The sequence below is a fragment of the Pseudorasbora parva genome, chromosome 9 (assembly GCF_024679245.1).
Source record: "Pseudorasbora parva isolate DD20220531a chromosome 9, ASM2467924v1, whole genome shotgun sequence".
In the NCBI taxonomy this organism is placed as follows: domain Eukaryota; kingdom Metazoa; phylum Chordata; class Actinopteri; order Cypriniformes; family Gobionidae; genus Pseudorasbora; species Pseudorasbora parva.
Window position 1 is genome coordinate 24,559,462 of NC_090180.1, and position 24,105 is coordinate 24,583,566.

At 38.8% G+C, this 24,105-nt stretch overlaps 1 protein-coding gene across 1 annotated transcript in view; it reads right to left on the reverse strand.

Annotated features, from left to right (window-relative positions):
- Positions 1-21,440, reverse strand: part of cwc25 (CWC25 spliceosome associated protein homolog) — a 29,314-nt gene extending 7,874 nt beyond the window's left edge. Inside the window, exons 1-6 of the mRNA XM_067454403.1 lie at positions 21,284-21,440; positions 20,863-21,035; positions 12,230-12,466; positions 7,753-7,822; positions 7,170-7,309; positions 6,996-7,059 (exon numbers count right to left, since the gene is read on the reverse strand). Of these exons, the coding sequence (XP_067310504.1) occupies positions 6,996-7,059; positions 7,170-7,309; positions 7,753-7,822; positions 12,230-12,466; positions 20,863-21,035; positions 21,284-21,301 (702 nt within the window). The 5' untranslated portion in view covers positions 21,302-21,440. The remainder of the gene's footprint in view (positions 1-6,995; positions 7,060-7,169; positions 7,310-7,752; positions 7,823-12,229; positions 12,467-20,862; positions 21,036-21,283) is intronic.
- Positions 21,441-24,105: the final 2,665 nt, after the last annotated feature.

Sequence of the window (24,105 nt, forward strand, 5' to 3'; positions counted from 1 at the left end):
ACTCCAACCATTGCTTGTATAATGCATGTCAATGGGGTGTATTTCTATGAGAGCCACTAGAGGAGGAACCTTCCCCAGGAACTAGGAACTTTGGGGTGGTATTGGGTGTGTTTCGACCGCAGGAATCAGGGTCTAAATGAAGATCCAGGTAAATATTTCCCCCTTCAAACAGCCCTGCTTGCGAAGTAGTACTTTTTTTTTTAAAGTTCAAGAACTTTCGAGTGTGGAACTTGGGCGCTGAACATGCTGATTGGTTAATCTCATGCAGCCTTTTATTTCAACCAGCATTTCTAAAAGTCTTTAGCTGATAATAACATATATTGTCATTTTAAATCTAGCTTTACAAGCTTTCAGGATATGCTAGGGCTCTTTTCCGCCATTTTGTTAATTGCGTCTTTAGTAAACCAGTACATAACCAGCAATCCATACTCGTTATTAATTTTTTTACAGTCTATTTTTCACCATATAAACGACCGGACCAGATTACTTTTGAGTGTGCGTCCTTACATGACGTGACAGCGCGCGCCTCGCTCTCACCAGGCTATAATGTTGATAAGAGAGGAAAGTTCATTTTTCTGAGGGGTAAACTTTTTATTTCGTAAAAAGTAATGAAGATAATGTTGGAACAATGACACAGCTTGACAGCGTATATTGCCCCAGGCAGTTTTTACTTTAACAGCGCCAGACAGAAGAAGTAATTTTTTTCTGAGATGATTATTACACTTTAAAACAAATAAGTCGTTTAAATAATAAAGGAAATAGAAAAACGTCACCTTGTACAACTAGTCCATTAGTCCTGGTGGCCGTTAAGAGTTGCTATGGCTAAGGTTAACACATTCCAGCTGGTGGAGAAAACAGCATCAACATTTTTAATGCAGCAGACAAACTGCATGTCACTCAAATACAACACTTCACAAAATCCTAAGTACCATCACTTCTGGCAAGTGAGGTCAAATGTACAAGATATGGTGTATCTCAATAGGATACAAGCGGCGGAAGTGGTTTGAGGTTCCTCGTATTGCGTAAGGGAAAAACTAATTTTCTCGAGAATATGAAGAAAACTTTATTAATAAAGGTATCTATGTACAGCTGTAAAGCGCAGTGCAGCTGCACGGCAATAGCCAGGCGCGAGGAGCGCTCTAATTGGCCGGGCCGTGGCAACTGCAGGAACCTATGGTTCCAGAGAGACCGCCGAAAAAGGGGCTTATATTTGCATACAGGAGGCTATATAAAACCCTGATTTGCCATAGGTGTCAGATTTTATCTCCTTCACCGACACCATTGCTGACCTCCGGAATCAAGCAAACCGCCGTCGTAAAGCAACCAGCCGAACATCCCTGCAGACCTGAGGAAGCCAGATTCCCACCAGGTCTCAGCCTTCAGCCACTTGCGTTCCAGCTACGCCATGCGGCGTTAAATATCCTTTATTTTGTGGTGTGTGTGTGTGTGTGTGTTGCCGCTGCAAAGCCACTTCAAAGAGCTTACAGGCTTGTTCTATGCAAGGATTCTCTCCCTCTTCTCTCGTTATACCACGCCGAATAAGCCCCGTGGAAAAACGGAGCTCTCCTCACTCTCCGTCTTCTCTCGTTCCGTCGCGCTGAAGAAGTGCCGTGGAGAGACAATGTTAGAGGACATGAGCAAGCTCGAGCCGAAGCTCTCTTCACTCTGCCAATGCAGAGTTTTCCTCACTCTTCCTCTTCTCTCGTTCCGTCGCGCTAAGAAGCGCCGCGGACAGAGAATACTAGAGTAAATAAACCAACTCAAGCCAAAGCTCTCATAACTATGCCGCCGTGCTGAAGAAGCGCCGCGGACAGAGAGTTTTTCCTCACTCTTCCTCTTCTCTCGTTCAGTCGTACTAAGAAGCATCGCGGACAGAGAATACTAGAGTAAATAAACAAACTCGAACCGAAGCTGTCATCACTCTGCCGCCATGCTAAAGAAGCGCCGTGGACACAGTTTTTCCCTCACTCTTCTCTCGTTCAGTCGCGGTAAGAAGCCCCACGGACAGACAGATTTCCTCACTCTTCATCTTCTCTTATTCAGTCGCGCTAAGAAGCATTGCGGACAGAGAATACTAGAGTATATAAACAAACTTGAACCGAAGCTCTCGTCACTCTGCCGCCGCCGCGCTGAAGAAGCGTGGCGGACAGAGAATACTAGAGTAAGTTAGAGTAAGAATACTAGAGTAAGTGAACTCGGGCTGTTGGATATGTCAAGAATGCAGATTACGTCACAGGCGTTTCTCACTGCAGCGCGCGCTTACTGCCAAGGAAGTTGAAGAAGCCCTGGCAACACGATTGCTTATATTGCGTTCCGCTTATACACAATCGTTCCTAAGCACCATTACACTCTACCATAGATCCGACTATGTCCGGTAAGGTGTTCAAACGAACCGACTCTTCCGGTTCTTTCATTCTCCTTATGAAGCCCGCCTGTGTCGGTCTATTTAGAGTTTTTTTGACTTCCCTCATTTAGTTGGGGATTTTGGGTCAGTCAGCACACACAGCGTTTTACATTGTTCCCATACGCAATACGAGGAACCTCTCGATAGGAAACGTACTCAGTTAGTAACCTCAGTTCCCTGAGAGAGGGAATGAGTATTGCGTTCTGCGCCGTGTTCGTGCTTCTCAGGTATCGCTTCAGTCGATTTTTAAAACCTGACACCTATGGCGAATCAGGGTCTTATATAGCCTCATGTATGCAAATGTAAGCTCCTTTTTCGGCGGTCTCTCTGGAGCGCCCCCATTGGTTTGTTCCTCTCAGCCGCCTCACCATAGGTTCCTGCAGGTGCCTCGGACCGGCCAATTAGAGCGCTCCTCGCGCATGGCTATTGCCATAAAGCTGCACTGTGCTTTACATAGATACCTTTATTAATAAAGTTTTGCTTCATATTCTCGAGAAAAGGAGTTTTTCCCTTACGCAATACACGTTCCCTCTCTCAGGTAACTGAGGTTACGAAAGTAACCGAGTACGTTTCTCAAACAAATCATCGTTTTGTGTTTTAAGCCATCAATGTGTCATCAAAACCCGTTTAATATGGATTCGTATGTCTATGTGTTTTTTACTCGTTTTATACGTTTTTTTTTACTTGGCTCTCATAGAAATACACCCCATTGACATGCATTATACGAGCAACGGTTGAAGTTAAAAATCTGTAAAAAATTTGTGTTCTACTGAAGAAACAAACGCCTACATAGGGATGAAACGATTCCAAGTAACTCGAGTTACTCAGATTGAAAAAAATCATCGAGGCAAAAATCATCTGCCTCAATGCTTCGTTTAGTCCATTTAACTAGACATGGATGTTGCAGAAATACATTTTTTTGTGTAAGGACTTTGAATATGCTTCAGGTGGGTAAACATCGCAAAAATTTAAGGAGGATGAGAGATAAATTAATGTGTTAATTTTAATAAAGACGCATAACTCATTTCACTGTAAAACACTACAAATGTGTGTCGTTCTTTAAAGGGGGGGTGAAACACTCATTTTCAGTCAGTGTCATGTCAATCTTGAGTACCTATAGAGTAGCATTTCATCCTGCATATCTCCGAAAAGTCTTTATTTTTTTTATAATTATATAAGAAAGATGCGCTGTTCCGAGTCTTTCCGAAAAAAGCCGAGCGGGTGGGGGCGTATCGTGTGAGCGGAGCTAAATAATGACGTGTGCAGCAGCGCGCTGCTATTGTGTTGAGTCGAGTGCGTCGTAAAGCTGTGTCATCCCTAACAGCGGGAAAAAAACTTTATTCAAAATAAAAATATGGCTTTTAATCAGATACAGCCATACATCTATGATCCGGAATCAGACCCAGAGGCTGCAGTTGAACAGGAGCAGCAGCAAAAACGACTACAGCAGGACGTCTCTATGTGGTACAAGTTATACACTAACTATATAATATGCTTAGCGGCTTGTGTTATTTACATATTTATACTTGAATTATATCGTCGTATTTTTGTCTTTGAAGGTGTACATGTGGGAAGTGCAGTTGTGCACGTGTGTGTGTGTGTGTTTACATGTGGTTTGTGTAGACAATTGTAACGTTATTAAGCGGACTGGCTTTGCACGGCAGGCTAAGTTAGTGTTTACATAGAAAGACACGGAATAGTAGCACATTTGAATGAAGAAGCGCGCTTATTTAGTTCAACATATTTCCCCACTCTTTGTGTATTGTTGTTTGGAGTGCTTTTACAATACACAAACATAAAGTTACACATATAGTGGCCAGCTAAACAATTGTACACGCACTACACATCGCATGCTCCATTGATCAACTAACTATACGTGATCATGTTTGGGCTACTTGATGAGCATAGGCAAAAACACAGACATTTGAAGCAGTCTCACTCACCGCCTGCGGTTCTAACGTTGGGACCTTTATCGTTGGGACTGCTCCATCCTTCAGCATTAGGCGATCGGGAAAATCCGGCGTCGAGCTGGGCCTTGTTTATGAAACAGTCGGCACCGAAATGCAGCGAACAGACATAAACCTTTGCGCAACTCAGTTGCTGATCCGGAAAAGCAAATTGCATCCACTGTTGCCTTAACGCGGGGTTTTTGGGGAATCTGTGCAGGACTGTCTTGGTCTGGCAACCAAAAACGCACTTTTTTGGTGACATTGTAATTGAGTTCGCGCATCAGCTGAAGAGATCCAGCAACTCCAAACACGTGAATAGCATGGATCCCCATCATTATGATGTGTGTGACATCTTTAATGAGACTTTATATGTACTTGATAATATCTTCGAAATAAACCATTAAAATGTTCTCATCGCTGGGTGCAACAGACATCAGAACAAGCTGTAACTCACGCACACTTGTGCTTTCAGGGCAGTGCTTTCATTGATTTGGTAATTTAAATCTCACACTTTAATCATGTTTATATTACTACTAACTTAATAAAACAAGCTGTGTTACAATGATGAATGATAAGCTCAAAATGTAGATCTGTACGTGCAATGTACTTTATCTGAATGAAATACAAACTCATCTCTCGCGTTTGCTCAGGTTCCAGCAGTTACTCCTCCATGTGCTGTATAGGTTGTCAACCCTGGTTTAGGTTAATTAAGAAATTGAATTTGGCCAAAGAAGATTTTTTTTAAAGCAATCTAATTCAGTGTAGCTAATATGATGATAACATCATGCTTAAGGCCGGAGACACACTGCAAGCGTGGCGTTTCTGCTGCGTGTCAGCCGCGGGGCGGCTGCCTGGCGTTTTCTCTGTCTTTGCACACCAGAAGCGTGTCTGACTCGGCGCTGCTGCTGCTGGGAAGCCCTATACTTCATGTTAAATATAAATATATTGCCTATTGATACAGCAAAGACAACGTCGGCAGTAGCTTATTGACCATATATATATATATATATATATGGTATTGACGGCAAAATAGGCTACAGAATATTTCGTTCTGTGTTGACAGGTTTAATATTTCAAAATCGATAATTATGTTGTTTTTTATTATTACAAGAAGGCCTATAGCTGCATTTATGTTAACCTACAGACTTTCAAACATGAAAATGTAATTTATTAATATGTATTCGTGTCAAAATGGCAAATAAACATATTTTCCTATGCTGTTTTGCCTAGAAACGCTTCCAACACGCTCGCGTGTCGCGTGAAAAATAGGCGTCTCTTCTATTTGAAGCATGCACGCGTTTTCCGCGCGGCTCAGACCGCGCGTGAGCCGAGCGGCTGACGCAGGCAGTATGCAAGCGCTAACCAGTTAACATGGGAGCCGAAATAAAAACGGACACGCCACGCAGCCGAGACGCTCACGGCACGCTTGCAGTGTGTCCCCGGCCTAACACTGAGGATTTGAATTTGTGATGATCGGTTGGTTTGTTTTTAACAGCGGATTTGGTGACGTTACAGCTAATCCACGCAGCTCTAGTACGCCCATCTCTAATCTTGTTCTTTTTTTCCAAGTTTCCTGTCCAATATTTTTTGCTTCTTACAAAGCCACAAATCCTTCAGAAGACAGTAAAGGCTTATGTCATGCCTAAGCTAAAACTTTAAAGTTAAGTTTCACAACATAAATGCAATGTTTAGTCATTATTGTTATTTGGGGCGGCAGTGGCTCAGTGGTTCATGTAGGTTGGCAACAAACCGAAAGGTTGGTGGTTTAATCCCCGGTTCCACCTGACCAAGTGTCGAAGTGTCCATGAGCAAGACACCGAACCCCAGCTGCTCCCGACAAGCTGGATGGCGCCTTACATGGCTGACATCGCCGTCGGTGTATGAATGGGTGAATGTGAGGTAAAATGTAAAGCGCTTTGGATGGCCATAGGGTCTGTTAAAAGCGCTATATAAATGCAGTCCATTTACCATTTATTTACTATTATTAGTTAATTTTTTTTTTTAGTTTTAGATTTGATTATGTTTACCTTTTTAAAGTAATTTGAAATAGATTTTTACATAATATGACAATTGAATGCATTAAAAAAAAAATGTTTAAGTTATTAATGTATGCAGTTTCAGCAATAAAACAAAGTAGATGTTAATTTTAAAATACCGGTCTTATTTTCTCTTATTGCTCTTTAATAAAGAAAAAAGTAATTATTATCCGATTACTCGATTATTCGATTGAATAATCAGTAGAATACTCAATTACTAAAAGAATCGATAGCTACAGCCCTACACCTACATCTTTGATGCCCTGGGGTTAAGCAGATTAACATCAAATTTTGAATTATTGGGTTAACTATCCCTTTAAGACAAATTAATATTTGATAAATTACAAGATCCATGTTAAACAATTGTATAGGAACTTCAAAACTAAAACTCAAAGCATTGTGCAGGATCAAGTTGTGCAGATTCAATAACTACTCTAAACACCTATTACTCTAAGCATCTATTACCTTCATCTATCTAGTTCATGACCTAATTATGACAATGCAAAATGGCAATTAATTTAATCAAATATGAACATTTAATAAAAGATAATGATAAAAATCCAAAAGAAACATGTCAATGAGAAACCCATGGAGAACATCACTCACTTGAAGCCCATAGCCTGATTTATGGTGTCCATTAGAGGTTATATCGGATCGTTCCTCTTTTGACCTGGTTGGCCAAACAGACACATATATAGTTAAGTAACTTATATTTAAAAAAAAAAAAAAGCAAAAAGATTTATGAACAATTTACAGGCACATTAAAATTGTAATTTGTACCTATGCCTCCGGTCCTCCTCCTCAGAGCTTGAACACCTCTTTTTGTGCTTTTTGTCCCTCCTCCTCTCTTTCTCCTCTCTTTTCGCTTTTTTGTCCTTTTTCCGTTTCTTTTTTTTCTCCTTCTCAAGATTGTGACGCAACTATAGGGGTAGAAAAAACAAATGTCAAAGACCAATGTTATCATGGTTGAAACTCCATTCAGAATTCAAATAACGCCTGTTAAATTCCAATTCAATTCAATAATTGAACTCAGACAACAAAGAAATTGTTATTCTTGATTTTATTTTAAATAGAAAAGTTCACTGGGGCATAAAAAAGTCAAACACCATGTTTCATAAATTAAAAACAGTCCGTTCCTTTCTTTTGTGGACCACAGTGAAATAACACTACATTTGCCCAAATTCGATTAACTGTTGAATTTCTTGGATAGCAACTGGTTAAATTCCTATTCTTCTCAATTACATTTTCAGTGCAACTTCCTGTAAGGTGTGACCAAGTTAATGTCAAATTCCTAGTAATTAATTAAAATCGAGTCAACTCCTAATTTCTGAGCACTAAATATCATCCAATGCATACTACTCACCATCTTTTGGATTTCTTTCATTTTAACAGGATTTGTAAGAACTCCTCGCTTCTTCTCCTCCTCCCGTTTGCTAAAAACAAATGGATTATATTTACTGTAAACCAGGGATAAAAATTAACTTTTTTGCCCATCTGCTTTCCAAATCTACCAGCCACTCAATGTTTTTACCAGCCACTTTCTTGTTTTTAACCGACAATGTGTAACTGCGTGTGAAAATTAATACTACAAGCTCTACAATACTTAAGCAGTAGCAATAATCTCTAGTCTCAATACAATACTGACATTTTCTCTCTCTCTCAAGCCCCTCTCACACTGCAATTCCGGCAAATACACGGATAATGCGACCCGGCATTTGTTCCCGGGCCGCTAGATTTGGTCCATTCACACTGCCAGCGAAATACCGTAATATGTGTGCTTTCACACACAATGTTAAACGGTCCCGGGTCGAGTTGACACATGACATCCGGATGTGACGTATAATGGCGAGCGTTCTCAGCTTCAGCGCGGATAGTAAGGAGCTCCGTGGTCTCGACTTGTGTCCAGTTTGCGCTCATTTATGCTTGTTTAATTTTAGTTTCTTTTGTATACGAACACTCTCTGCGTTTAAAACACTGACTAGCTCTTCTGGCACTGCAGGGTTGTATTATTAAAAACAAGCTCTAGGAGTCGCACGATAACTACGTACACGTTGCGGCATTAGTTTCGGCTTTTGTTCACACAGCACTCGTCCCGGGTCGAATCCCGCAATATTACTAGGTCCCCGACCAGGGTCGAATTCGATAATCAATCCCGGGACGTGGTTGCTTTCACACAGAAGGCGACCCGGCAATGTTCCGGGAATATTGCGGGTCCGACGTGCAGTGTGAAAGGGGCTTTATACACATACAAACCATGAACTGATTTTTTTTTCAATATTTAGTTTTGCATGGTACTTGGAGTTTCCTATTGTTACTGTAGGATACTAGCCTGACAAACCAGACCCACATCAAAATGTTTGGTCTGGAAACTCACCATTGACAGGGCTCAATTCAAAGGGCGGGATAAACGGTTGTCTTTCAAACTCCCTCTGCACGCGATAGGATAGCGCTACAACCAATCAGAGCAACGAAGGTGAAGCAGAGCTCGTTGATAGATTAAACATTCCCCGTATCCGAACGAACGAGGCGTGCACGCAGTCAGCGAGAGAGACGAGGAAAACAAACAAGCATGGAAATGGAAATCATCGTGGCCTGAAAAATTATCAAGCTAATTTTTTTTATCATGAGATTCATTGATTTATTAACCATCACGGCAGGCCTAGCCAGACTGCGCCGTTTGCCTGAGGAAGGAGATATTTCTCAGGGGAACTGGCCATGGGGCTGATGATAGTAGCTGAATTAACTCAGGAAACTAGTGGTGGGTTCACCAAAGTGGAGCCACTAGCAGGACTGGAGAAAAAGCATAAAGCAGATTGCTGGGCCATTCGTGGGCCAGTGCATCCTCGCTCTATGAAAAATAAAATGGGAACTGACAGTTGTCTTTGGAGGCAAAGAGATTGACCTCTGCCTATCATTTGAACTGTCTGGGGATGGAGGGTCTGGGGAAAGGGTCTGCTCCCTGGTTCAGTCTGCCTAGCACATGCACTGCTTTTAGTGAATGTAATTTGCCTTTCACCCATAGGAGATGTTTGACCTGTTGGTTGAGCCATCTTGACCGGAGCCCGCCTTGACGGTTTATATAGGAGAACACTGTTGCGTTGTCTGTGCAGACTAGAACATGGTGACCTGAGACGTGGTAGAAAAGTCTCGAGGACTAGCACTACTGCCAGCCTTTCTAGGCAATTTATGTGCAACCGTGATTTAGTGCTCGACCATGAGCCGAAAGCTAGTTTACCCTCGCACAAAGCACCCCACCCTGTGTTAGAGGCATCTATGGTGACCACCATCCATCTGGAAAACTGTCCCCAAGCTCACACATTCAACCACGGGGCCAGGGCTTTGACGCAGCCGTGCCAAACTTTGATCCAAAGCTGCTATTAATGCCATGCATGGGGAGGAACCTGTGATTTCAGCCAGTACTGCAGGGGGCGCCTGATGCCATTACGCCAAGCATTCCCTGAAAAATGTACAGGGGTCTGTTGGTGCTGCTGTGTAGTCAGTGCAGTCAGAGTCTAAAATTGTTCCCAGGAAGGATGTATTTATTCTGAGACCCAGGCATTCCAGATGGATGAGTAGCTAGGTAGTTCAGAATGCGCTCTCTCCCCCTAATGTCTAAGGGAGCTGCATCCATGCACTTCGTTAAAGTGTGGGGGGCCAGAGACAGCCAAATGGCAGAACTATGTACTGACTGAGTGATCTGATTTCAGATCCACTGCAGACTGATCTCATGAAAAGGCATATGTATGATACACCAATTCTTATGCCACTTTGGCGTGCTATTAAAATGCATAATAGCTTTTTAGTATGTTTATTAACGCACTATCGCTTAGTTAATCTTTCTATCCCCCTACACGGCCCCTACCCCTAAACCTACCCATCACACACACACAGCCTCTAAACCTACCCACCACAAGAAACATTCTGCATTTTCAAAAAAAACTATTTAGTAAGTTTATAAATCCATTTACATTGTGGAGACACACACAGGTTCGTTTTGGCATAGATATTCACGCGGAATCACGCGGCGTACACACACATGCGGAATCACATGGCGTAGACATACACGGGGAGATAATGGTTAGTTTCGCCATAGACATTCACACGGAAACACATGGCGTAGACATACATGCTCAAAGTGCATACAGATAACGCGCCACTTGGCTTTAGAAGGTGGCGTGTATGTTTACGAAAGTCATGATGACATGTTGTCCACAGAGAAAAAAACAGTCCATCGGGCTGATTTGCGCGATGATCTGTTTTAATGTCAGCATTCTGAAAGGCCGTTTGATAAGAGCCTTGCTCAGATATCTTGCGGTCTAAGATGGGCCTGATACCGCAATCTTTTTGTGGACGTTGAAATAGCGACTGTAAAACCCTGATTGGCTCTTTGCTGGAGGAACCGCCTCTATAGCTTTTTATATCATCAATAGGCGCTCCACTTCGGTTTTGAGGATGTGAGTCACGTTGCTCTCCACTAAAGTGTTATACCTGTGAAACAGGTTAATTTGAGAGAGAATTGGAGCAAGTAACCTCATTGAATTGTTTTTTTATAACCCACTATGACACACCTGGGATGGCTTTTAAAGCTTCTCCCATGTTGTAAAGGGGTTTTATAGTGTCAAAAGGTGCAGGGCGCCAACTTCTGTGTGGTGTGGAAGAAACAGAATTTTTTTTTTTTTAATTCATGTTGTTTTTTTTACTTGCCATTATAGCGGCAGAATGCAAGGGAGCCACATCAGAGCGGGCTCGCAGTTTACACTCACAACAATCAAAATAAAACGGGCCATGAGGAAAGAATTTGGACCAAAGTCTTTTGGACCAGTTTATAGTGTCAGAAGGTGGTGTGCTGTGCAGGGCACCCACTTCCGTGTAGCGTAGAAGAGAAGAAAATTAATTTCCTAAATAGAGCCCTTTTTATACGCGGGCTTCTGTACTCAACTTCGCAGGCTTTGAACCCAGCTTTGCAGGCTTGTGCCCATTGGTTCGCTCCGATTACGCTGTTCTGCCATTGGTTCGTGCAGTTCCCAATGGCCAGCCAAGATGTCTCAACACTGTTTTGACTGAGCAGTAGCACTGCTTGATTTTACAAATTACTTCAGTATATTCGAGAATAGTAGAATTACCAGTGCGTCTTCGACACAGACCGTTCGAAAAGGAACCAGCACTTGAAAAAATATTTACAGACCCAGATAAATATAAGCTAAAGCTACCACAATTTTAACTTTAAAACAGTTGTTTAACCTAGTACAGCAAGTAAATTACTAAAGTTGTATTTTTTCTAATTACAAGTTATGTTTCTCGTTTCATGTGTCACAGTAATGATCAATCTACAGGCTATTTAACACACCCTGAAGGTTTGTCAAAGTTTTTCAGTATTAAAGTAAATTGTGTTCAACACTTGTTATTTTTGTCCTATTATATATATATATATATATATATATATATATATATATATATATATATATATATATATATATATATATATAATGCATACTTTGCTAACAGGTGTGTAATAGTACACATATCTGTAACAAGTATTTTTGATAGAGGACTTTTGGTTTGATGCACATATATACAGAACAAACATAGCATTGTTTGAACCACATGCATGTCAACAGATGGAGTGCAATAGAGTGGGAGCAAAATAATTCTGACTACAGCATACATTTTCTAAACGGTAGTATGTAGATTGTGTTGCAACAGCCATTTACAGACATTTTTAAAGACAAGGGCCATCGTTTGTTCATTGTTAAATCACTCATTTTAAAAATAAGAACATGAACTTTGACATTTTGGTCAATACTCCATTTTGGTCAATACTCCAATACTTTCCAGCTTACCGGATCTCAAAAAGAGGGTCTTCTCTGATCTTAGCAGCCATGTCATTAGTAGAGGCAGAACCTGTGGGGTTAAATATGGAACCAGGAAGAAGGCCGGTCTCAGCTGATGGACCACTCTCAGGCTCCTCATACTGCTGGGTGATCTGCTTGTCAATGGGGCGACCCAGAAGGTATTCATCCCGAGAAATCTGGCCTGATGGACCCTGGTACATCCAATCCAAACGGTCATCTTTCTTCCTGCAATAGTGAGAGATTTGATATTTCATTACAGATGAGATTTGGGGAACCAGAGTTGGGGCACTTGAGTATTTGCAGCAGTAGCCTCACCCAGTTCTCTCAAGCCTGTCTAATAGTTCAATTTGACCTATTCAACCTATCAACATTTACCATTAAAAAAATACAAAAGAACATGATTAATATGGGGGTAATATTGTTGCATTATTCCAAACAAATATATTGCTATCCATAAATAAATGTAAAGCACTTCACAAAAAATAAATAATTTCACATATCAATAGAATGAGATCCACAAATACTATATGCAGCAGTTTCACAAAAATGAATTAGATTCACAAATAAATACAATGACATTTGTGAATAACAAAAACAATCCACATATATTTTGATGTCACAAACACTTAACTCTGCCTTGCATAAGTTGCATTCATTTGTGAATCGCTTCCTGTGCATTTGTGGATCTCCTCTTGCACATTTGTAAATCTTGTGGATTTTGAAATATTTCTAGCATCTAGACTCAAACAAATCCACAAATATCAATATCAATTTAGGACAGACTCATTTTTTGTTTTTGTTTTGTTTTTTATTTTAGTCCGACTGACTTGCCGGTTGTAAATTTGCTTTAAGACCGACCAATTTCTTTTTTTTTACTCTTCAAACAACTAATACAAAAGTAATAAAACAATATTAATTATATTTTAGTACGTATTATAAATTTATAAATTGCCTAGGCCTACATACAAAGGAAGGCTACGTACTTTCTTTTATAGAAAAACCTGTGATGTCATCTGTTTACACTATGGTTAACAGATGTCACATTATGGCCTGTGTGTTCGTTTCTGCTCATACTCTCATTCACTGTAACGTTAATCGATTAAAGCAGTGTCGGAGATTTCGCCAGGACCATGGACATGTTACACACACCAGGCAAGTGCACTGCAGAGGGGAGGGCTTTGGGGGTTCGAGCCCCTGACCTTTTTGAAAATTAAGTGCTCCCCTCAACATTCATCATTAATATATTGTGGCCAATAAAACAGAATTTGAATTATAATTAATATAACAACGTGTACAAAACAGTAACAAATGGTGGAAAAGCTGTTTATCTTGTATCTTTGCATATCTTTGTCAGTCTGAAATATCGTTGCCTAACGCGTTGCTGTGCGCGGCGTGTTTTGTGCGACTGCTGAATACTGCTGCTGCTGAACACCTCAATATATATATATTTTTTTGTTGTAATTATTGTGCTCATTGTAAAAGTAAAATACAATACTTTGTATCTGTAATCGCAAACCAGATGGGTCATTTAATGAACGCCTGTGGCTCGACGGCAGGCAAAACACCTTTTTCATCATTAATCAAAGCTATTATTCTAAATGTAGGCTGTCAAGAAGGAGAAAAGAGGGGCAGTGTCTCTTCAAAAAAAGCTGAGAGACAATACATAATATTACAAAATAAAAACGTAAATCATGTATAAAAAACATTTATAAAAACAAGTGATTTTTATACTTTTTAATGTGAAGTAACACTGTCCAACAGCGACACCTGAAGGTGAAGTTACACCTGAGTCCATTCAATTTTAATGCTACACTGTGTAACTATTTTAGTTTATTCTTAGATAAAAACACTTAGTTCTTTCAAAAATATATGTGCTCATTAATGTATATTTACTTCTTTCACGTAATAAAGTATTCTCTTAAGTTTATAATATGCCATTGAAAATACATACGGGTGAGGGGTTCGAATGCTGGTCGCCCCTCCATCTTAAAGGTACATTAGCCAAAGAGGGACATACCCGTAAATTCAAGCTTCGCCTTTCGCGTTTTAACACTCGATGGCACCGTGTCGAATGTGAAGAGGGGGATTGCCATGTTAATCTTGGACTAAATGGGCCACCGTAGGAGTTAAAACGAAATCGGAATTTAAAGGAACTGAAACTAATATTCACTGGATGTTTATATACCTTTACACCGCTAGATGGGGGAAAATATCACACAGTGTAGCTTTAACAGACCTGCCACGCTATGGACGTCGGACAGCGTAGCAGGGCATGGGGACGTAATGACGTGCCATTAATCAATCTGTGTTCTATAACATGTCAAACGGAACATGAACAGAGTATTCTAAAAGCAACTGATGTAAACACCCTACTCAGAATATTGTCTAATTCAGAATAAGGTCAATAATTAGATTACTGCTGTCCATGTCAACATTTGGGGAATCCATCCCTAAAATAAGGGATTTTTTACACGATTCATACCCACAAACTTTAAAAAATAAAAAGCACTAATCATAACAGTCTAAATAATGTATAACTACACAATATATATTATAGAATGACAGCTTAAAGTTCTTTATAAAACAAAGTAAACATTACTTTTGTAATTTTTTTAAACCGTTCACATTTTAATCTGTATGGTACCCAACGGTAACATTTTAGAAACTAAGAAACTAATATGACATTGAAAATACATATGGGTGAGGGGTTCGAATGCCGGTCGACATGTTGCCTCTCCATCTTGAAAGAACATTAGTAAAAGAGGGACATACCCCTAAATTCAAGCTTTGTCTTTCGCGTTTTAACACTCAATGGCACCGTGTTGAATGTGAAGAGGGGGATTGCCATGTTAATCTTGGACTAAATCAGCCACCGTAGGAATTAAAAAAATCAGAATTGAGAGGAACAGGAACTATTATTCACTGGATGGTCATATATGGTACACTGGATGATCTTTTCACCGTTAGATGGGGGAAAATATCACACAGTGTAGCTTTAAATTCATACCTACAAAATCACCATCACAAACAGTTTGCAGTAACAGTTTTTTTTTTTACTGTTACTGCAAACCAGAAAGGATGGCCTCACGTTTTGGCCAGTGCCGCTGAAAAACAGAGTTACGACCACTGATCTATATAAATCTATACATCTATATGAAAAACAGAGTTACGACCACTGATCTATATAAATCTATACATCTATATAACTCTATTAGACATGTGCCGATAATGCGATTTATCACGATAATGAATATGCACGATATTGTTATCGTGGGCACTTTAAAATATCGTAAATAATAATTTATTAACAATTCATATTTTTTTTATAATGCACTCAAGAATACTTTGCCCATCAACCGTATAAATACTCAACACCGCTGTATTCTGCGTCAAAGGGACATCTGCTCAGATGTAAATGAGAAGCACATGAAAGAGTGAAGGAGACGCGCTAATGAAGTGCCGCTCAGTGACAGCAGAGGGCGCTGATGAACTGCAGAATGCCATGATTACCCCGGAACCCCGCAAACAAAAGAAACCGCGTGTAGTTTTTAAAACAGCCATTCGTTTTTTGTAATCTCAATGTTGTTCATCACAGCACCAAATACTTAATACTTAAAGACTTAATAAGCTATTTATTTTCAAACGTAAACATTTTTATGTTTTAAACCACAACATGCCCTAATAATGAACTGTTCTAATTATTTGTTATTGTTCAGTAAAACTTTGAGACATACGACTTCATTAGTTAACATGTTAATTAATTATTACCAAACTGACAATGAACAATACTTATAAAGAATTAATTATTCTAAGTAATGTTAATTTCTTAGTTACTGTTTAACAACATTAAAATCAAAAGCACTTTTTAATGGACCTAAAATAAAATTAACAATGATCAGTATTTCTAAACTAACATTACCAAAAACATTATACTTTCTGTAACAAATGTAGCTATTGCTCAATCTTACTTAATGCATTAAATAATGAGACCTTATTGTAATTTGTTAGCCTACCGGTTGTTCTTTATAGCCTAATTCTTATGCACTTTATTCTGTTTCGAAAATTTTACTTTTACAGCTCTGAAAAAAATCAAGAGACCACTTAACATTGATTTCTTATTGATTTCTCAATGGTCTCTTAATTATTTTTCCAGAGCTGTATATATTTTTGGTGCAATGTTTTATTTAAACATTCAGTTATTTTTGTTATTACAAAAATAGTTCTTAAAGCTGTTTTGCTATGGCAACACTTTTTTTTTGCAACTTATTTCAATATCGTGATGATATCGTATACCGTGATAAAAGATCAGTCATTAATCGCAACATGAAAAATTAATATCGGCACATGCCTAAACTCTATATAGATCAGTGATTAGGACACTTCCATAGGAACTGAGGAATGCAAAGCGTGTCACGGAGTGACCAATAATTCCAGCATTAAACACCATTCATTACAGTGTAGGCTATCTCAAGTGCACTCGCTGGAAAATTGATGAAATTACTGCATAAATTGAGATATTATGGCATCAATATACCTCTCAGGAATATTGATAGAAGAAGTATTTTATGAAGCATATTAGAGTTTATGTATATATTGTTATATAATAGGTCATCAAACTCTAACTGCAATTAGATAACGTAAGATCACTGTTAAAACTATTATATCCGGATGCTATCTTTCATTTCAACAGTTTTTCTATTCTCTGAGCTCTTTCTGTCAAATGCGTTTATATTCATTCAAGGAATAACGTATCTATCTAACGCAAATTGGTTGCCCTGTTTTTTTAACCACCATTTAAAACTCGTTTCTTGGGTAAATTATATATAGCTAATTCTAGCATCATTCCTGTATATTCATCTGTTGTGTAGGCTTTGAGTATCAAAAAAACAATTTAGGACGTTAACAACATTTTGTTACATTAAAACAACATGTACATTTAACATTAAAACAACATTTAAAAAAGGACATTAAAAATAAAACACTATGCCAGTGGATGATGGAAGAGGAACACTTATTGGCTCATTAGCCTTTTTTCTATTTTGAATGAATTTTTATAGTCAGATTTATACCACTAAAATAGTAATTTTTGTACTGGAATGTTAAATATATAGGCTAATTAGGGAACAGTACAAAGTCTAATGAAAAACTAAAATATCTGACTACTTTGCGATAAATCTTTATTTAAATCATGTATGTGCTGTTTGTTATGCTGAGAGGATTTGAATATATTGGGACGATTCGTGTAAAAACTTGCACTAAAATTAATTCAGCATTTTGGTTATTATTTCAGATTATTATTTTTAATAGAAAATGCATGCGATTGGCTACAACACTCAACACTGTAAAATCATATGTTGAAGGCTACTCTCGTGACCCAAATGAAGATTAACGTTGTCTCTTCTTTATCTCTCCTCAGAATAACATGCTACAGTAAAGCCTTGGCGAAGTCAATGCACACGTGTTAATATTTACCAGACATTGCTGCAAATATAGTGAAAATGCTGTCTATCCTGCTTAATCCTATTTAAACAGATCGACAGCGCAGAGTTGTTTGGAACTATTGAGAGCTCTATGGCTTTGGTCAGCATGATATGGCCGTTATCTGATCATATAGATACGTAGTCGTAACTCTGTTTTTCAGCGGCACTGGCCAAAATGTGATTGGTTGGAGTGAGAATGTGCTACGATTGGTCAGCACGATATGGCTGTTCTCTGATTGGCTTAAATAGACGGTAAGTGGAGTCTACGCATTTGTGGATTTGTTTGAGTCAAGAAGCTAGAAATATTTCAAAATCCACGCGATTTACAAATGTGCAAGAAGAGATCCACAAATGCACAGGAAGTGATTCACAAATATGCAAGAAGAGATCCACAAATGCACAGGAAGTGATTCACAAATAAATGCAACTTATGCAAGGCAGAGTTGTGTTTGTGACAAAAATATATGTGTGGATTTTATTGTTATTCACAATTATTTTTTTTTTTGTGAAACTCCTGCATATATTTGTGGATCTCATTCTATTGATTTGTGAAATTATTTATTTTTTGTGAATCGCTTTACATTTATTTGTGGATGACAATATATTTGTTTGGAATGATGCAACAATATTACCCCCATAGAATAATTCTAGTAAAGGTGGTCATGTAGTTTAAAACTTTTATATTTTATGTTGGTGGAGAATGATGTTCTCAGTGTCACTTGAAACATATTTTACAAATCTTATCACACTTTTAGAGCACACCGGAGTCATTGGCCCTCATTTATCAAAAGTGCGTACACCAAATTTCCAGCTTACACCTTGCGTACACCCAAACCCACGGTGACTTTGAGATTTATCAATATGGACGTTGGCGTACGGCACGCTCAAATCCTACGCCAGCTCAGGAGGTGGTGTACGCACGTTTGAGTTAGTGCGAAAATGCGCAGAAAAACAATTCCTAACAGCACAAAACGCACTGACAAGATATGCTATATGACCCACAGTTAAAAGCCACAACAACATTCAGTGTTTATTTTTTTGCAACATGAACGTCAATGTTTAATTTGTGTGACTACCAAAGCGTTTGATTTTTAGGCATATGTATTCCTCCAGTCGCGAGCCTGTGCGCTTTATCTGACGTTTCAGGCCCGTCTGGCCCGGCAGCTGCGCACGGACTGGGACTAAAATAATTCAGACTGACAAAATAATAAAAATGACCTTCTTCTTTTAAATAATAATAAAATCAATAAAAACGACATTCTTCTTCTGAATAACAAGCGTCATTAAGAATAATAATCATAATAATAATAAAAAGAAGAAGAATCTTACAAATTGTCATGTAGTTATTAATGTGAATGAATGGTAGTACTCCACATCACATCATCATCACTGTCGTACAGCCCAATACATGCCGTGATACGAAATTAAATGCTAATTGTTTCAAAACGTGCTGTAAAATAATGCATTGTGATGGTAATTTATCATCCAAACAGCTATTTAAACTGCTGGAGTGCGCTTCTCAACCTCCACACTATTAAGAGTACTCGTAATTTGGGTCCATATTTTGTTTTTGTAGGTGCCTTTAATCCCACTCTTTAAACTCCCAAATAAAACAATTTCGGGTTTTTTTTTTTCACTTCCCTGGTGATGGTCTCGATGGGCACGTCTCAATCATCTCACTAGTTCAGTAGTCAGGGCACTGATCAGGGAGTCAGCCCATTGACTTATGTCCTAATCAGTGCCCTGACTAGTGGACTAGTGAGATGATTGAGCGCGCCCGATCTCCACGTCGGAAAAGTTTCGCTTCTTTGCCGTCTTCTGTTTGTCCATGACGTAAAATAAGGGTGTGGGAGAGGCGGAGACTTGAATATATAGGGGCGTGTTATTCTAATGACGACCGTTTTCAGCCGCCACATTTATCAAGGGCAAGTATTGCGTACACCTGGATTGCAGAGGTGCGCACAGCTTCATAAATCAGACGGTGAGGGAAGTGTAAGCATAATCTTACGCCAACATATACGCCCGTTTCTACGCAAGATTGATAAATGAGGGCCAATGTGCCTATTAATTAATACTATTAATATTCATCGCCCGATTCATTTACCATTAACCATGGTATAAATATTGGGGGTTGTAATTGCTTGTATTGGTTAATAATTGCATATTTATTGTACAATTGTCCATTAATTGCATATAGCCCTTTTTAACTTGAGGAATAAGGTGTGGTGAATTCGTGAGACTTAAGAGCCAAATGTAGTAGTTCTACATTTGTACGAACTACCACCTGGGGCCTGTTCTTCGTACGTTGCTAACTCAGTTAGCTGGATTTGATTGTTGACAATTTGGCTTGATCTCGGATTGTTTGGTTCTTCGAAGCTCGAAAGAGTTAAGTTAACGGACCTGATGCTATGACTTGCTGTAAAATATGGGAGTGGCTTGATGCAGCTCCAGAGATCCAGATAATTTGATCTTGAATGTTAAGAAACTTTAATAATATTGTCACATAACAAATTTGCTTCAAATTAAATTAAAAATTAAAACAAAAATGTAGTGTGTACAAATATTATAAAATCGTGAATATCAACAACTGGGAATCATGTTCATCAAAACAGTATACATTTAATTTATCTAACGTTTATGTTGGTTTAGTCATTTGTCTGTTTCCATATAAAGGTCCAGAAATTTGTTTTTCCTCTTTTTTTCTTTTTCCTTTGACAAGTTTTTTGCCAGGTGGCTTTTTTTATATAATGTCATTACGTTGTCTTGACGCCAGCCAAAGGCTGCATTACTAATCATTGTTTTGAGTATCGATGCATCTGCCCTCTTCCGGGAACACAGGCACAAACAGTGATCTCGGATAACTTAATCCAGATATTTTAATCCAATCCGGAAATTCGTTTGAAGAACCAAATTACCCAGAGATCAGTTATCAGGATTAAAAGATCTGGGATCTGTCAAATCATCTCGGATGAATTAAGCGAGGTACGAAGAACGGGCCCCTATTGATAGACCACACTTAGAATTTATTGGCCATAACATATATCTCGGTCTAAAAAATTATCTTTAGGTACTTTCGCCCCTGCTCCCCCCTAATGAAAAAGTGTGGGGATTAATTGAATGTGGCAACCGGGTGTTACACACTTTACAGCGCCTGTCTCTTGCGCATATCTGGTCATCTCTTCTCGGGCTCGCTCATCTTTAAGCTCCTTCTGCAGCTCCTCGATTTTCTTCCTCTCCGCCTCATGTTTCTGCTCCGCTTTCCACACTCGCTCGATGTTTTTCAGAGTTTGCGGATGCCAACTCTTTTTCAAGTTCTGGTGGGATTCGCGGAGATAAATAAGAGTGAGTTAGATTTAGGTAAAACAAACAGATATGTAGTGAATAATTTTTATTGAATGTCATACTTATTCGTTAAAGTAATTTAAAGTTGGTGGTAAGGTTATCCATAACAAGCCGAATTGAACTAAGACACGCTGGTGATCATTAGCAACTGGCTTCTAGTGATAGTAACGTAAGTTAACACAACTGCGCTACAGGCAAAAAACAAACAAATTGTACTTACAAGGTCACCACCACCCATGTTGTTGAGGCTGTACTAATAATATTATAATGTGTTAAAACGGATTCTTTCAAACACAACCCTAATGCATGTTTGTTGTGGAACTAAGAATGTACTTCCGGTTCAACAATACGTTTCTTCTTCTTCTGTGGCGGTTCGCATTCTTAATAGGAGCATTACCGCCATCTACTGCATAGATGATAATATACGTAGACGCCCTGTCTGAAAAATATACATTTTGTTAGTGTGGGTGTATCTGGGTGACTGTGCACCCCACACTCTGCGTGAGAGGGAGAGTGTGTGCGTGGGAGACGGAGGGAGAGAGACGTGTGTGTGTGTGTGTGTATTTGTACTCATAAATAAAACTTCTGTGTGAAAAAATGCTTCTTTCAAGTCATTTACACATAGCAGTCAACATCAAACATTGAAAATAATTTTACACAAGTCATTATAGAAGTATTATTGGCATTATGCAAGAGCTGCATTGGTCTGCCATTGTCTGTGATGTTTGTTTGCTGTAATATTTACCAGTAAAGAGTAGGTTATAGCAACTTAATTCATAAAACAACAATATTATTATTGTTTTCATTTTAATTTAGTTTCTATTAAATTTCCCACAAATTCTACAGTACAACAGTGATATATTTCTCAAGTAAAACCGAACTTTCATTTTGACGAGTTGCCGTGAATATACCTTTTAGTTTCTGCGTGTTTATGATATGACGGTGGTTTTTCTCAAATGAAACGGTGAAACGCAGATGAAGTGACTCTCAGAGTGGCTCTGGAGATGACGGACATGCGTTTATGTCCTCGTATGAGATGGAATCACACGACTGTCAAGCTCAATTCTTTGTAGGCCTATGGGTTTGAGGTAAACTGCGGATCAGCGCCATTCATACCCACACACACAGGAGTCAGGAGGACACTCAGGATTCGTAGCATAAATAGTTTTTTTTTTTTGCTGTTTAATATTCACATAAACTAGTCTATATCACCAGATGCGGTAGGGTATGTCCTTGTCTTCTGTAAACAACATTGAAGGGATTATTTTCCTCATTTAGATTATATAGATAGCCTATATAGATCCATACTAATACAAAATTACTCAATTTAAAGGTTAACTATTAGCAGATATTAATTTTAAAAAACGGCACAAACCGTCTTTGACGTTTGATCATACGTTCATGTAACGACTCACGTCCTTTGCTATTTATTTTGTGTTACATTTAAAAGCATCAAAATAGACATGCTGTTAAATGTAACACAAATATGACGCAAATTGTGCCGCCTTGCCGTCAAGTGTTTCATTTGTACCGATAGTGTAGGAAAACCGTGACGTTTTCTACTACGTAATTATGCGCATGCGTAGAACGGATCGTGCAGGTGGAACGGATCGTGTACCGACACGCCCCATAGACTTACGCTGCCTATTGGAGCGGACGTATCATTTATTTCTACTGAGGAAGATGTATTCTCAACTACAATGATCATAACTCCCCGAGTTTTTACCGGATTTTCACACGGTTTGGTTTGTTACAAACTACAGAGACTTAGTTATGATACAGGACGCTGTCACACATTGAAAAATTCTGCTTTCATGTAGAAAGACTTTGTATTACGAGCTTTAACTAAAACATATGGTAGACTATGACATATTGATAAATGTATAAATGAATGAATTTTATATTTTAATAAAGAAACCAGTTTGATTGTTCATTTGAATTTATTTCTCTCACACAGGCATATTGATAAATGTATACATTTATGAATTTTAGATTTTAATAAAGAAACAAGTTTGATTTTTCACTTAGATTTATTTCTCTCTCTCTCACACACACACACACACACACACACACACACACACACACTCACCTTCTGTAACACATACAACCCACATAGCAAACGGACTTGGCCCAAATGTGGCTTCATAATGGCACTGCTGGCCTGTTGCCGGCACTGGCATGCATCATGTCAGCCAACTGTGGGCCATGCGTGGCAATGACGGCACTGCATGCATGATGGCAGACAACATTTGGGCCGATTGTGGATGGGAGGTGTGTGGCCCAGATCAGTGTAGCGATTATGGGCCATATTTGGCCATGATGGCACTGCACTTCACTTCACTACTTTGTGTACTAGACAATAATACGTTTTTAGGCTACTATATTCAAGGCAACAATATTTAATATCTCTCTCTCTCTCTCTCTCTCTCTCTCTCTCTCTCTCTCTCTCTCTCTCTCTCTCTCTCTCTCTCTCTCAAACAGATATCATGATTTTAATAATATTAGGCTAATTGACATGTATGAGTCTGTGAAAAGAAGATGTCCAGATAAAAAAGATAAATAATTAATAAATATTGTATTTCGTTTTCAGCAATGTTCATAACATTCAACAATCATTAAGAATTCCAAACTCCATTTGACCTGACCAAAACATTTTCTTAACAAGATCAAATTTATTTTTATTTGTTTTTATACATTTATAAGTTTTAAAAAACCAAATTCACGTACAGAATAATCTACATTTTACATTGCTTTTAGTCTAAGCACCACAAAATCAAAACCTTAAAACCTTACTAAATATTTTTGTCAAAAGTTTAGTTTATTTAAAAATATGTAGCTACTGTTATAACTGGACGGTCATCTCCGTGGTAACAGTAGCTTTTCTGGTTGGTGGATATGGTTCACGTGATGCGTCGTTTGAAATTTCTCCCGCTGCGCTGCAGTCAGTGTGAAGAGGACGTCAAGACAACCGCTAACTGTTCAAGTAAGTGAAGTTACGAATGCCACTTTGTTCTTTTTTGAATTAAACGTTTGACATTAGGG